At 38.5% G+C, this 14695-nt stretch overlaps 1 protein-coding gene across 4 annotated transcripts in view; it reads left to right on the top strand.

The window, feature by feature from the left end:
• BCAR1 (BCAR1 scaffold protein, Cas family member) overlaps positions 1-14695 on the top strand; it is a 214296-nt gene that overhangs the window by 25779 nt on the left and 173822 nt on the right. For 2 of the 4 annotated variants that reach the window (XM_069217684.1, XM_069217685.1), the window contains one exon: positions 800-915. The exons of 1 other annotated variant lie outside the window; for it this stretch is intronic. In XM_069217684.1, coding sequence (XP_069073785.1) covers positions 853-915 — 63 coding nt within the window. In that variant the 5' untranslated portion in view covers positions 800-852. The remainder of the gene's footprint in view (positions 1-799; positions 916-14695) is intronic. One more of the 4 variants, XM_069217683.1, reaches the window with a different exon arrangement.

Below are 14695 nucleotides of genomic sequence, written 5' to 3' on the forward strand. Positions count from 1 at the left end.
TCTAGGCCTCTTAGATAAAGTGTAAATAAAGTATGCCCATTTCACAGCTTTCTGGTTTTTTTTTTCTGCGTTGTCAAGTGAACAGCAGCCCAGTGCTGTTATTCACAAGAGGGCCGCAATTAAAGGTCAGGAGGGCCGCATGCGGCCCCGGGGCCGTACTTTGAGTATCCCTGATCTAAGAGTTGCCGACTGGTCAGGTTTACAGCGCAACAAACCTCACCACCCACAAAGGAACTGTACGTAATAGAAGTTAGCATTCTGGCAGTCTGTCTTCTCTTTGTGCTGTGCTCATGAAGAGTGCTGTCAGCTATTGACGATGTTTTAATGAGAGAGTGACAAGCACTCTGGCTAAGTTGCAGCGTTTGTCTGATGTACGGTGACAAGCACACCTTCTGTGACGGGCACACTGGTTAGATAACTGCACTTGTCTGAACTATGGTGAAAGGCACACCAGTTAAATTGCTGTTTGATATGAGATGGTGATAAGCACACCTTATACATTGCTTGTCTAGCAGGAGGAAACACCGAATCATGGTGACAAGCACACCTGGCATAATTTCATTAATGCCAATCCAAGAATAATGTAGCTTAGTTGAGTTGCTGTGAACCACTTAATATATTGTTTTTATTGATGTGTAACTATGGTTGTTAAAGTTATTGCACACAATCATAGTATTGAGTTTAGAGGAGAGTGTATGGTACTGTAGAGGTAAAATACCATAAGTTGTGTGATTTTTAAAGTCACATGGAAGGGCAGAAATACAAAATGTTACCTCTGCTCCATTTTTTTTCTTTCAAGTCCAGGAGAGCCGCGTGTCAAATGGCCGAAGCGTAAGAACATTTCTACGAATCATGCAAGGGTTTGTGGGACAAACCTTAGTGCGGAGCATCAGAGTGCGCTTCTACTTTGTTCAGGTGGGGAAAGGTCAAGAAATCTTAGAGAATCTTGCAGACTTAAGAAATGTGGAACAAAGGAACTTGAATGAGTATGGAGTTAGATAATCACTATTTACCTAAAGTCAGCACTATTATGGAACATTATTACTTTGGCATTAGAGATCAAGGTTAGGATGAAATGGTAGAGGATTTTGTGGCGGCACTTACGAAACTGGCAGCAAGTTGTAAATTTGGGGCTCTAATGGAGAAAGGATAAGAGACTAATGTGTGTTATAATGTTGCAATGATAAGATCAGAGAAGAACTGTGGTTAAAAGACCAACCACCACTAGAGGAAATTATTGCTATAGCCAATCATGTTGAATATATGGTGAAATGTTTGGGTGAATTGAATAAGGAGAACAAGCAGAAAGTGAACAGAAACCATGTTACTGAAGCTGTTTGTCAAGTCAAGCGGAAGTCCAACACTGCAGATAACAAGGAATATGGTAGAACCAATAGTATGTTCAAAATTTCATGGCACCTTTTTCAGATGTGGGACCTGTGGGCATAAGGGCAATGCAAGTTTTTGCCTTGCGTCTCATGTTGTTTGCAATTGGTGTGGCATAAAAGGTCATTTCTCAAAGTGTTGTAAAGGAAGAAACAAGAAAGGACAAAAACAGGAGGTGAAAGAAATTGTGTTTCAATTGAATGACTGTGAGACCGAGCACCCTTTGGAATGGGTCAGTGTTGAGAATTGTAAAATCAAAATGATATTTATTTGTGTTCACAGTTGACATTGCTTTCTGAACAGGTGTATGATAACAACCTTGCTGGCAGGGTGAGAGTGTAAGGCCAGATGTAAAAACCCTCAGGATATGGTGGGTCACCGATGAAGATGTTTGGATATTTTCTAGGATGTCTGCAGTACAATGGGAGATTTACAGAGACTACGATATGTGTCAGACAAAAGTAAAAACTGACTATGTTGGCCACATCAGTGTCGGTTGGGAGTTGCGCTTAATCCCAATGCTGATCCACCTATTCAGGTACAAGAAGTAATTAAAGAAGGGAACAAGTATGAATCTTTGTTCCAACATTTGTTTAGGAATGAACTAGGTGGTCTGCAATGTTACAAGCATCACATTAAGTTGAGGGTGGGTGCCAAGCCGGTTATAGCTAACTTAAGTAAGATACTTATTAGTCTACAAGAAGTGGTTGTGCACGAGATTATGAGAATCGTTGAAATGGTCACTAAATGGTTAGCTCCCCTTGGCATAGCAAAGAAGTCCAACAATTAGATTTGTTTGTGTTGATCATAGGGAGCTCAATAGAGACGTTATAGTGGATAGATCTCCATTTCCCAACACAAATGAGATGGGTGTCGACCATGGCTGGAGCTAGATATTTCACTACCTTGGTCCTCGCTTCCGCCTATCATCATGCGGTACTACATAAATCTTCTCAAGAATTAGCAGCTTTCATTACCCACCATTGGGGCTAATAAGTTCCTACGTATGCAGTTTGGTTTAGTGTTGGCGGCCTCAGTTTTCCAGAGGGTCATGGGTAATATTTTGATAGGAATCCAGGGAGTTCAGTGATGTACTTATTTTTGGGAAAAACTAAAGAGTAACATGTCAGGGTCAAGAAGGTGTTGGAGAGGTTATTATCAATATAGAGGATAAGTGCTAATTTTGTGACACAGAAGTTAACTATTCAGGGCATCCCATTTTGGGATATGGCACTAAACCAAAGGAAGAATTAGTTGAAATTATAATGAATTTGAAGGAACCTTGCTGCAAGTAAGAATTGACAACTTTTCTGGGGATGGCTGACTTTTGAAGTCTTTTGCAGATAATACAAAGACATAAAGACAATTAGTTACTTACGATTGATGTACATGTTATTAGGAATAAAATTTATATTTGTTTTCTATTCTTCTCTATTTGTTATTAGTGTTTGCTTGTAAAATATATAGGAGAGTGATATTCTTTATAAAGGTAGATTGGATTCCCTGGCTTTCTCTCCTCATCAATCCAGGGACCCCTTATTTTGACTTTGTCTTTTGCAGATAAGACCATTCATCTAAGAGTTGTTGGGCAAGAAAGTAGAGTTTGTTTGGAATGAAGCTTGTAGGAAATGATTTATGCAAGTGAAGAACAATAGTGTCAGTGCACCCAATTTACAGGCATTCATTCCAGGTGAAGTTACTTGCATAATCACTGATGCTAGTAGCAAGGGATTGGGAACAGTGCTGGTTCAAATCAGGAGTAGCAAGGAACTGCTTATGCTTTGATATGTTTGAAGGGAGCTGAGTTGAACTACTCAGTTATTGAAAAAGAAGCTCTTGCCATTTTTTGGGGGCCTTAGATAAATTTAGGAACTTGAGCTGCGGAACAACTTTTAAAATAAGGTCAGATCATAAACCTTTAAAAGAGATTTTTGAAAAACAAGGTTAGATTCTATATCCTCAAGATTCAGAAGATTGGTAGTTCCTCTTCAGGAGTTTGATTTTACTGTAGAATACATTCCTGGGGCAAAGCATTTTACAGCAGACTGTCATTTGGTGGAAGTAGTGGGTACTCAAGATTCACAAGATAATTTGGATAACTTAAATGAGCAAGAAATTAAGGTGTGCAAAGTCACTTCTGGTGCCCTACAGGAGGATGAATGGACAAATTAGATGGCAACAGATTCTAGCATACTTAACGTCATTGAATTGATATTGTTGGGGTAGGTGGATACGTTGGGTAAACTATGAGCAATTCTTAAAGAAGAATTAGCAGTAAATTATGGTTTTTGATAGGAGGCACGAGATTAATACCACCAGAATCATTGAGAAAGAAGTTTTTTTTTTTTTTTTTTTGGCACACAAAGGTCACATGGGGATTACGGAAACGAAGGAGCAGATATGTCAGGATTTTTGGTGGCCAGATTTAGATCTTATGGTTAAACGTGCAGTTAGGGATTGATCCAATGTATCATGAGTGAGAAGGTGCACAAGACCAGACAGGTGCCTATGGTGATGAGGAAGTTACCAAAGTGTCCATGGGAGGAAGTAGCAATCAATGTTGTTAGTCCTCTTCATGGGGAACACCTTACCCCTTATCTGATTGTGATATTGGATTTGTTTTCACGGTGGGTGGAAGTAAGTTGTGTGCCGGATATTTCTTCTTATAATGTGATTAAGTGTTTTGGAAGAAGTTTTCAAAAGAGAGAGCTATCTGCATTACATATTGTTTGACAATGGTCCGCAATTTTGCTCACAAGAAATTGAACAATAACTAAGTGAGTATGGTATCTCTCATAAGAAAACTTCTTTGTAACATTCAGAGGCAAATGGAGCTATTGAGAGACTCAGCAAGACTCTGAAAGAGAGTATACAGTTAGCCAGGGTGAACAACTTAGACTGGAAAAAAAGAGTTGCAATACCAAATAACAGCGTGTAGGTTGTCACCACATGCTACCACTGGAAAAAACACTTTTCAAATTGTTTAAAGGGAGAGCAGCCAATACTAAGCCTTGTCCAGGGTTTTTGCTTTTTGACAAAGGTTTGAAATATAATGGTATTGGTGAATGTAGAGAGAGAGAACTTAAACATCAACAGAAATAAATATTATGATTAGGGCTTCCGATTTCATGTTTTCTTCTTTTTTTTTTTTTTTTTTTTTTTTTTTTAACATTTTGGTTTATCTATCCATATTTATGTTTTGGACATTTTATTAGTATTTATCCATATTTATTTTGTTTTGTGAATAGATGACGTGATAACAGCCAAAAACAGTAAAAATAATAAGCCCACATTACAAAATGAGTATAATAGCACATATACATGTTGAGATGTCGTAATTTAAGCAAATCTCATTGAGCTTGTAACTCCCCATGCTGCCAATATGTACATGGCCTGAAAGTCCTTAATCTCAGCATGGAGAGCCACTCAAAAGAATCCAAATTATCTGTATTTTTCTGCTTTTAAAAATAAATACAAACAGGAAAGACAATATTTTCTGCCTGTATTTATCTGTAAAAATCAGTAAAAACAGAAAATAGGGAGACCTAATTATGATACATATAAATAAATGTGTTAAGAATGTAAGGTTTCATGTTGGTGATTGGGTAAAAATCAGAGCACTGGTAGGTTGTCAGCAATGGTCTAAGTTCACAAAGGAGAGACAAGTTGTTAAACTGTTTAGAAATTCTGTCAAGACAGATGATGAGTGGATTTGGAACCTTAATCGACTGGTGTCCTCTCAGCATGCGGTGAATAAGTATAAACCTGCAGAGCAATCTATGAATGAAGAACCCAAGGTTTTCATGGACTTTAAACAAAGTAGGAAAAGCGTGGGGATATGTAAACTTCCTCTTAATTTAAAAAAAGCTACATTAGAAGTTGAAGGCATAAACAATTTTTTTGCAGTAAAGTGATTGCTTCCTTCCCTTTGTAAATGTTATAATTTAGATATTTGGATAGTTTAAAGAAATTGTATTTTAATTGATCATGTTCAGTGAATTTATATTGAGAAATAGTTTTTGTTATGGAAAGAAGTGTGAGATGGCTAGGTTTTGAAGAGAAACCTAAAGTGATGTAGAATTTCTATGTGGAATGTGAATGTAGAATCTCAAGTGAAAGAGAATGTGCGTCTTTGAACAAGTGCAGCATTTGTGGAATGGAACCGGATGGGTGAAAGGAAAATAAAGGACTTGCCTTCCTTTTTGAACCTTGTGTCTCTTGTAGTGGTTTACGACTTCACATTACGTACAGGCCCCGAAAAACTATAAAAATGTTACTAGATCTGCAGGTCGAGTAACTTGAATTAGTAACTCGACCATAACTGCAATATACTTGACCCATAAATGGGTCTCAATTGTTTGACCCTAAGCAGATAATTTACTTTATAGAGTTGCCTTTTTCTTCATTCTCACATACAAGTGTACTTTCAAATATGTGAGCTCAGCCTTTCTGCTGCACAAAAACACTTCTTTGTTTATTAAATGGACTAAATGTTTGCACCCATGTATAAAAAAAATAATCTAGTCCACATATAGGGAGCACATGATCCATTACTTACCTCTTAGTTTACTAATAGCATTACTACCAGGGCAGGAATGTTTCTAGGTTATGTTTAAGCACTCATTTTTAATAAATATGTCACTAAAGCATCATGTAGTTGCACACTGTAATTTACAGAGAGAAAATGTCCATGAAATGTCCAAAAACCTTCCACTAACTGGCAGCTTTACTGATAAAACCATATAATGTATTAACAAATTTCTGAAAATCGTGTTTCAGAAAGCACGTATTCTTTGCATATTACCAAGTCAAGTGTTCTGATTTGTTTTCATCCTATAAATAATATTGTTTATATATCAAACAGAAGTACAAACAATGGTCTTTCACGACTACTGAAATATATTTTGAAATGTTTGTACAGTTGACCTTTCTTTTAAATTTTGTGTGTTAGGAAAAAACGGACAAAATCCTGGAAATCTGCAGTCAGAAGGAAAATGAATTGTAAGACAAACTGACTTTTGACCTCTATCTCTGAGGCACAGAGCAAATGTCACAAGAATAAGATTAAAAGGGCTCCTTCACTTTCTGTTTGAACAGAACACCTGCTTTTTGTCAGCTCACCAAAAGGGTGTAGTACGTCCTAAAAATAGTTCGACCTGATAAAATATGACTCGCTATAGGGAGTAGAATGTTTGAGGCCTGTTATTCCTTGCATTTGTTTTTCACACTTCAGCTGTCTGGCATATGTCTCCCATTCATTCAAATAATAAAACTATGCCAATCTAATCTTCTTTAGCCTGGCATTTTTAGGGCTGAGCCTGTGCTAGCATGCACTTGCGCATGTGTATCGCTTGTGAGACGCTGTAGTAGTTAGAAAAGGGCTCGAAGCCCCGTCCATGTCACATCAGTGTCTTTCATTGGTTCGTGGGCGTGCCTTTTAAAATCTGCTTGCTTTCATTAGTGGAAGGCATACATACATCATGCCTTTTTCCTGTGGTTAGCCCTGCTTGACCGCAGCGACCAAGTACTGAAAACATACAAGGCTCGCTGTTTTCCGCCGGTTGGGAACTACTGTTTCTCTTTTTGCGCAACGTGATCTCGCTTGGCAGAAGTCGAGCACTTTGCATGACATCGACCTTGTTACATAGTTAATTGCACTTTTGCGGGTTACGTATATAATTGCACTTTTGCCGATAGATTTCCCTACGAGTGAACTGTAGCAGCACAATTGCGATCTTTTTTTCCATTTAATGAGGCAAGAAAAGTCTGGTTGGGATTTCACAACTGCTAATAGCTCTGACTCGGAGAAATGCGAGACCCGTTGCATTGCAAATACTTGTTTATCATGCAGTGTGTTAAATACAAAAAAACAAGGTGATGAATGGAATGCTTGGTATAAGCTCCGCATCTGACAATTGCTCAGGCTGCATCCTAATCCATCGTTTTTTGCCCACCATGCCACCTCAATTAAGCCCCAGCCATATACAAATCAGTCTTGCCTTGCTCGTCAAGGGAACCGTCCAGCCTGCACTGCCAGGCCAGGACCTCCCTGAACCGGAACACAAGAGACCTAGGACCGGTTTTGCCCTGGATAGGGCTCTTCAGCCAGGTATAGCTTGGTTGCAATGGCACAGTGAGCCCAGGACACACATGTGCACACCTGGTGCACTTAGGGTGTACAATTCAGTACTGCAACTTTGCTGAATCAAAGTTTCTTCCATGGGAAATTGCAAATACATATTGTCTTTAGTATACTCATTCCATTGATTCAAGAATAAACCTATCTATATAGAGAACTTTGTCATTGTTTCATGAGCTGGAGACCCTTCGGGAGGCGAAGTCTGACTCTGGTCTAACACGTTACATTAAATAAGTGCTTGATCCATTAATAAGGTTATCCCTGGGCTTCCCCAGGGAAAGTAATCTCTTTTGTTGTGTTTATCAGTGCTCTCTTACTTCGTTATCCTGCCTGAGACCCTTAACTTACCTCTCAGTAGTTCTTTAGGATGAAGCATGGGCCACTCACCTTTGTGTTAAGGTCACGCAGTGTGGCCCCCACAGATGCCGACTCAGGATACCAGTCCTGCTGTTAAGGTGCGCACTTCGGGATATGCAGCAATCCATACTGGCCCTTCCACTGCGGTGCTGAGAACTGACTGGCGTAGCCCATGTCTGTCCCTGTACGGGCAACCATTAGTCAATGCAGAGTCAAAAATCACTCTTCAAATAAAGGAGAAATCAGTCATGGGGAAATTCCCAGTATCCTTTTAATTCTCTTACTGCAGGAGAGATCTCTGAACATATGCATAGCATAGAGAGTCTGAGTCGTCTTACAGACTACTCAGTTTATATACTGTCATAACCACATAGGATATAATGGAAAACGGTGATCTCAACAGAAAAGTATCAAGGAAGCAAAGATGTTAAACGACTGCAGCTGTAGCAAGGAGGTTCTCAGTTTATCGCTTACTGTTGCCAACAGTTGATTAATTTCCTTCCTTGCTCATAATTTCTAGAAACACTTCATGCAGAGCTTTTATCCCTAACCTTGTCAGCAGGATAGAGAACTAAAATAGCTGTGTCTAATCACATGAGAACAGCTGCACGGCATCAACTTTAACAGTTCTTTAAACTCTGATAACAATGCACAACGCTAAGTAAAAGATGAGCATTTCCCAGTGATATCTGAACCACAAAGAGAACCTTCTGTAATTAAAGTGTCCCTTTTTAAGCATGTAGACCAACTGAAATTTCCCATGAACCCAGGCATGCTCAAATAAACTGGTAAACATGTTTTTGCACAGGAAAGCAGAGCTGAAATTGGAAAAAGAGGCTTACTCATAACACAACAAAACATAATACATGACAAAAAATAACACACGCATAATATAACGTACCATATAACATAAAGCATCATCAGTGTCCGATTCTCTCACTCAAGTTCATTTCCAATTTTATTCTATTCCTTTAATCAGAGCCTTCGCAAGAAAAATGTACAAAAGTGATAAACGAAGCATACAGGAGCTGGCCATTAAGCAAGCCAAATAAAACATGCATAATGTGTAACTCAACTAGGGGAAAACACAAGTTTCACGGTACAGCATAAAGACAGTATGACACCGTTGTCTCTGGGCGTTGTTTCAGGGAGTATATTAGAAGTAAAAGGGTAATGGAAGGGGATGCCCTCCCTACAAGGAGCTGGTAAAGCCTTTTACTTCTGGCTTGTGAAGTGAACTAGTTTAACTAAAAAGCTGGAGCATTTTTCTCTTCTCACTTGACTCTATTTGTGTTTATTTTTTGTTTAAATTGCTGCATACCGGTATCGAGCTACCTGTAAAGAAAGTTGTGCTAATTGGGTCCTTGTTAAAGGGAATGAATTAGCTGTAGATCTAGGGTAAAGGAAACAGAGCGGAATAAGGGAAATGTAGTATTTCGGGGCCGATCTCCACAAGGTTTACTAACATTGGTATAAGCATAAGCATATGTGGGCTCTTGGTTGGGCTAAGGCTAATCCTGGTAAGTAGCAAATAATTGAAGGAAACGTAGCAGAACTCAAGAAGAGACCAAGACATGATTAAAGGGTACTCGTGCAGAAAGTCAAAACTCTAGCATAAAAAACAAGTGACACGTCTGCCATCATGGAACACATGAGGCAATATAAAGCGACACTGTAAATGGCAAAAAGAGTGAGCATGTGCACCTGGAGCAATACAGTTCGAGAAATGGATGAATGGTAACTTGAAGGGAATACCAGTAGTAAACAGTATGAACTATGCAGGAAACTGTCTCAAACCCATGACTTTCTATTTTCAGATTGTAGTGGGCTTCTACTGAGAAGGTGAATGATTGTCCTTTATTAACAGAGATCACAGATCAGGAGATAGAATGATAGAGGGCACAGCACACCCATTTTTCTCCTTTAGTTTGGTTTTGAATACCATCCTTTGCAGTTTGAGGTGGTAGCTCTTACCACTGCTATGCTGATGCTGCTCAGCTGAAACTGATAGTCTCCTCCCTAGTGACTGCTCTCCTCTGACTTTGATTCTTGAGAATATCAAATTCTGAATGTCATTCCACCATCTCATTTTCAATTCTCTAATTCTGTCGCAATCCTGGCTTTGTTGTCCTAAAATTATAGACCGAAAGCCATTGCTTATTAACTGCGGAAAATCCCTAGGATTCTTCAACAAGCGTTATCTACAAGAAAGCATTAACGTGTGTCCAAAAAGCACATAGCAGCAGAACGGACTCCTTTGGGGCAATCAGTTGAGGATTCTGGAATCTGATTTCAAAATGGCAGCGCAATACTTGGTTCTTGTAGTAATTAAATACTCCAGAAATGAGGTAAAACGTAGTTTATTGGAGAACAGGTAAAATGCATCCTCTCCTTACTTGAGCAAGTGCCTACCTCTCCTAGAACTTCTTTCCCGTTGCCTAGATGCAGGTATCCTAGATACCACCTCTTCTCCCTTTCTTGACAATAGAATAAATGGAGATAATGAATTACAAACACAACTATATATGAATACAAATTACTAAAATACAGACATAAAAGTGAATATTATAAGTAAAATAAAGTGGTCAGCTAATGTATTCTATTAAAAGAATGTTGCATTAGAATAATAACACAAGACAATAACATTTGATGTAATGTAGGCTACAGTGCATTGCTATAATACAGTGTGGAGAATCACCCGTTACTTAATCATTGAATTTGGTTGGTAGCCCCACCTTCCTGTCTATGCGAAGGGACTTTTCCGTAGATATAGATTCAGCACTATGATTTGATCTCGCACTGCCCATACTGGATCTGAGCTTGGTCCAATGCCACCTGATTTAGGAATACCTTGATTACTGATGAACTCATTACCACTATTAAAGATTTCCCTTTCTACACCGTAATCATCCCACAGTCCTATGTCTGATTGGAAAACATCCATTCCATTCCCATTATGTAGGTAATTCAAAATGTCATTACAACAGACCATCCTACTAGAATGCAACACTTTCTTTTCACTTAACAGTGCTGATCTTTTATACACTTCCTTAACTTGTATAGGTTTTGAAAACTTGCAACATCCCTTGCCAACTCTGCGTCTTAGCTTAACTCTTACCCAATCTCAAGGTACAAGATACACTTCTTTTACTCCCTGACTTCTACCATAATTGTCTTTGTACCCTTCTTGCATCTTGAGTAAATTGCTCTTCACAACAGAAGGAGACCACCTGCTGCATAGCTTCTCAGTCATCTAAGCTTTGTTATCCTTTGTGATAAGGTTCCCTTTCTCTAAAAATCCTAAATGGGCTATACCCAGTTATCGTTGGTGTAATTCTGTAAGCCTACACAGGTTTCCCCACTTCCTTCTCACAATCTTACCCATCATTACTGGCTGTTTGTATACCACCCATTTAATAGCCTATCAAAAAAAACTCTACCACTCTATTGTCAGCAGGATGGAAAACTGGAGTGCGCTTCCCATTAATACCATTCCTGGTTAAACAAAATCTATAAACCTTTCCGCTGTGAATTGCGAACCATTAACACTCAATATGGATTGATTTAGGTATTCCATCCCTCAAGAATAATCTTTCCAAAAAGGAAATGATGGCTGTGGTATCCACGGTTCCTGCAGTTTCCTATTCTGTCCATTTCAAATAATTGTCCATGACTACAATGACATGTTTAGCCACAGCCCAGTTATCTAAGATAGGTCCCAGAATATCTATACTGAGATCTTCCCAGGGATTTTGTTGGGTATCTTCGGTCTCCAAGTGAAGGAAGAAACACTGATTGAGCTTTATCAGAATTCATACACATCGCATAATTCCTTACATAACTTTCCGCACCCATATCCACCCCGGGCCACCAATCAGATAATTTAGTCTTTTTCTTTTAAGTTTAACAATTCCCAGATGACTCAAGATTTATTTCGAAAACCCTTTGCCTTAACTTCTTGGGAACCAACACCCTGTCACTTCTGAGAATATAACCTGTTTCACTAATGGGCAATTCATCTTTAATCTCCCAAAGTTTTCTGCATCCTTTCTGCAATTTACTTTTCTCTGACCTCCTATTGGTTATATACAATCTTACCATCTGAAGATCCTCATCTTCCTTGCCACTTGTTTCCCAATCTTTATCCATTATTGCCATGCATCATTCACTAACTATGGCTATACTGTATTCATCCCAGATATTGTTGACATATTCAATTAATGGTAAAGGTGAACGACTTAAATAATCAGCAATTTTATTTTTGCTCCCTGGCAAATAGTCCACGTCATATGTGTAATCTAACAACCTGAGTGTCATTCTTGCTGTGCAGGGTGTCGCTCTAACTATTCTTTTGGGAGTAAGCTCTTTCACTAGTGGCTTATGATCCGTTTGTAATATGAATCTGCTTCCCCACAAACACTGCCTTTATTTCTCCATGGCCCAAACTGCTACTAACATTTCATTTTCTATGACTGACATTTTTTTCTCCTGCGGTGACAGGGAGCGAGAAGCATACGCTATAGTAATCTCTTCTCCTGTCACTGACATTTGGGTTAATATGGTCCCCACTCCCTTTCCACTAGCATCCATAGTTACTACAGTATGCACATCCATCTCAAATTCTTGTAAAGGGTTAGAATTATATATTTCCTGCTTCATTTTTACAAAATCATCTTGAAATTCCACATGAACTCTTGTCTATTCTTCAACAATTGTCTTAACCCATATGTTTTTGTAGCAAAATTCTTTACACATTTGGAATAAAATTCTGCAAGACCTAAAAATGATCTAACATTGTCCTTAGATAAAGGAGACGGTGCATTGCTAACATCTTCAATAATATATATATATATATATTGTTTTTTTAGGTGCAATACCGTCTACACCAACTTCATTCCCAAAATATGACACAGATTATAATGCAAATTTGAATTTTTTTCAATTCAGCCATAAGTCCTTTTATCGGCCAATTTACTCAACACTTGTTTCAACCTACCATCATGTTCCTGTTTGTCTGGGTACATGATTAATATATCATCCTAAAAATACGTTACACCCTCCATACTCCTGAATAATCTGTGCATTAAGCATTGCAAAACTGCTGCAGCTGAAGCCAGTCCAAATGTCATTCTCACAAATCTGTAACAACCAAGGGGAGTAATTAAGGATGTTAAGCTACAACTGGATGGGTGTAACTGAATTTGGTGATAAGCTGCAGTTAGATCAAGTGTGGAAAACCAACTACACCCTTTGGATTTCGATAAAAGCTCATCAATCTTGGGAAGTGGAAAAGTGTCAACCACAATATTTTTGTTCAAGTCCCTTAAGTCAATACATAATCTTATGTTCCCATTAGGTTTATGCGCAACAACAATCGGGGATAACCACTCTGCACATTCCATGGGTTCAATAATCCCTTTTTTTCCCCAAATTACCTAATTCTTCCATAACATTCTTCGTGACACTCACTGGTATGATCCTGACTTTGTGATAAACCAGTGCTGCTCCATCCTTCCGCATAATTTTTTGCATAAACCCATTCAATTTCCCCACACCACCTGAGAATGCACTGTGAAATTGTCTGACTATGTCTACTTCCATAGTAGGAGTAGTCTTGCATAAGAGCATGACCTGGTCATCACTGTTGGGATTGAGTGCAATTCCCAAAGTTCCTTGATCTTTCCATCACAACACTGAAGGATCCTTTTCAGTTACATATAGTTTTCCTAAAGCCCCCCACTTCCTTTAAATTGGAATAAGACTTGTCTGTAACCTACAATTGGATTTTTTTCGCCTGTGAAGGTAACAGGGTGTACATCAGTTAGATTCAATATATCTCCCAGCATGCTAACAAATTTGTCTTCCCATACTGAAGGTTGTATTACATTATAAGGAGACCCAGAGTCAGCCACGATTTTTAGTTCAACTCCCTCGATAACCATATTACACACGGGCTTTCTTTTTTTGTTACATCCATTGCATCCAAAATGGCATCTTCAATACTGAGTATGCGTTCATCACTAAAGAGCTCATCACGTACATCCAATTCTTCTTCATCATTCTCTACAATACATTTAACAGACCTACCTTTGCCTTTCCTTTTCCTGTACACTTTGGCAAAATGGCCAATAATTCCACAGAACAAACACTTTGTTTTATGTGCCGGACAATTTTTATCCTTAGCTATGTGCCCTCTATTTCCACACCTAAAACATATCAAAGGTTTGTCATTCACGTTTATTTTGTTCCTGTCCCACTGTTTCTCATCTTGTTTTTATTTTTTAATCCACCGTTCTCATATTTCGGTCTTTTTTTCATTAGTGGTGTACACCATTATTTTTTAATGCAGCCTTAGCACACCTTTTTGACATTTCCGCCTTTTTTTACAATTACAATTACAATAATCTCTTTTAAAGTTGCTTCACCACACATCCACAACTTTTCTTGAATACCTGCGTTATTAGAGTGCATGACGATTTGGTCTCTGAAAAAGTATTTTTGTAATGCCCCAAACTTGCAGGATATAGCCAACTTTTTAAGAGCTGCAACATAATCTTCCACTAACTCAGTTTTAAGTTGTTCCCTTTGAAAGAAATTAAATCTGTCTATAGCGACACACACTGTTGGTTGGTAATATGCATCTAAATCCTCCAAAGCTTCATTGAATACATCTGTACCTATATCTGGTCTTGTTTTTTTCTCTATTTGACATACACTTGTAAGCCCTCAGGACCCAGATTATGCAATAATATGTTCTCTTACCTAGATGAAGAGAACTCTTCACCATTCACCTCTTCAACAGTGGACACATAA

The sequence above is a fragment of the Pleurodeles waltl genome, chromosome 12, assembly GCF_031143425.1.
Source record: "Pleurodeles waltl isolate 20211129_DDA chromosome 12, aPleWal1.hap1.20221129, whole genome shotgun sequence".
Lineage (NCBI taxonomy): Eukaryota > Metazoa > Chordata > Amphibia > Caudata > Salamandridae > Pleurodeles > Pleurodeles waltl.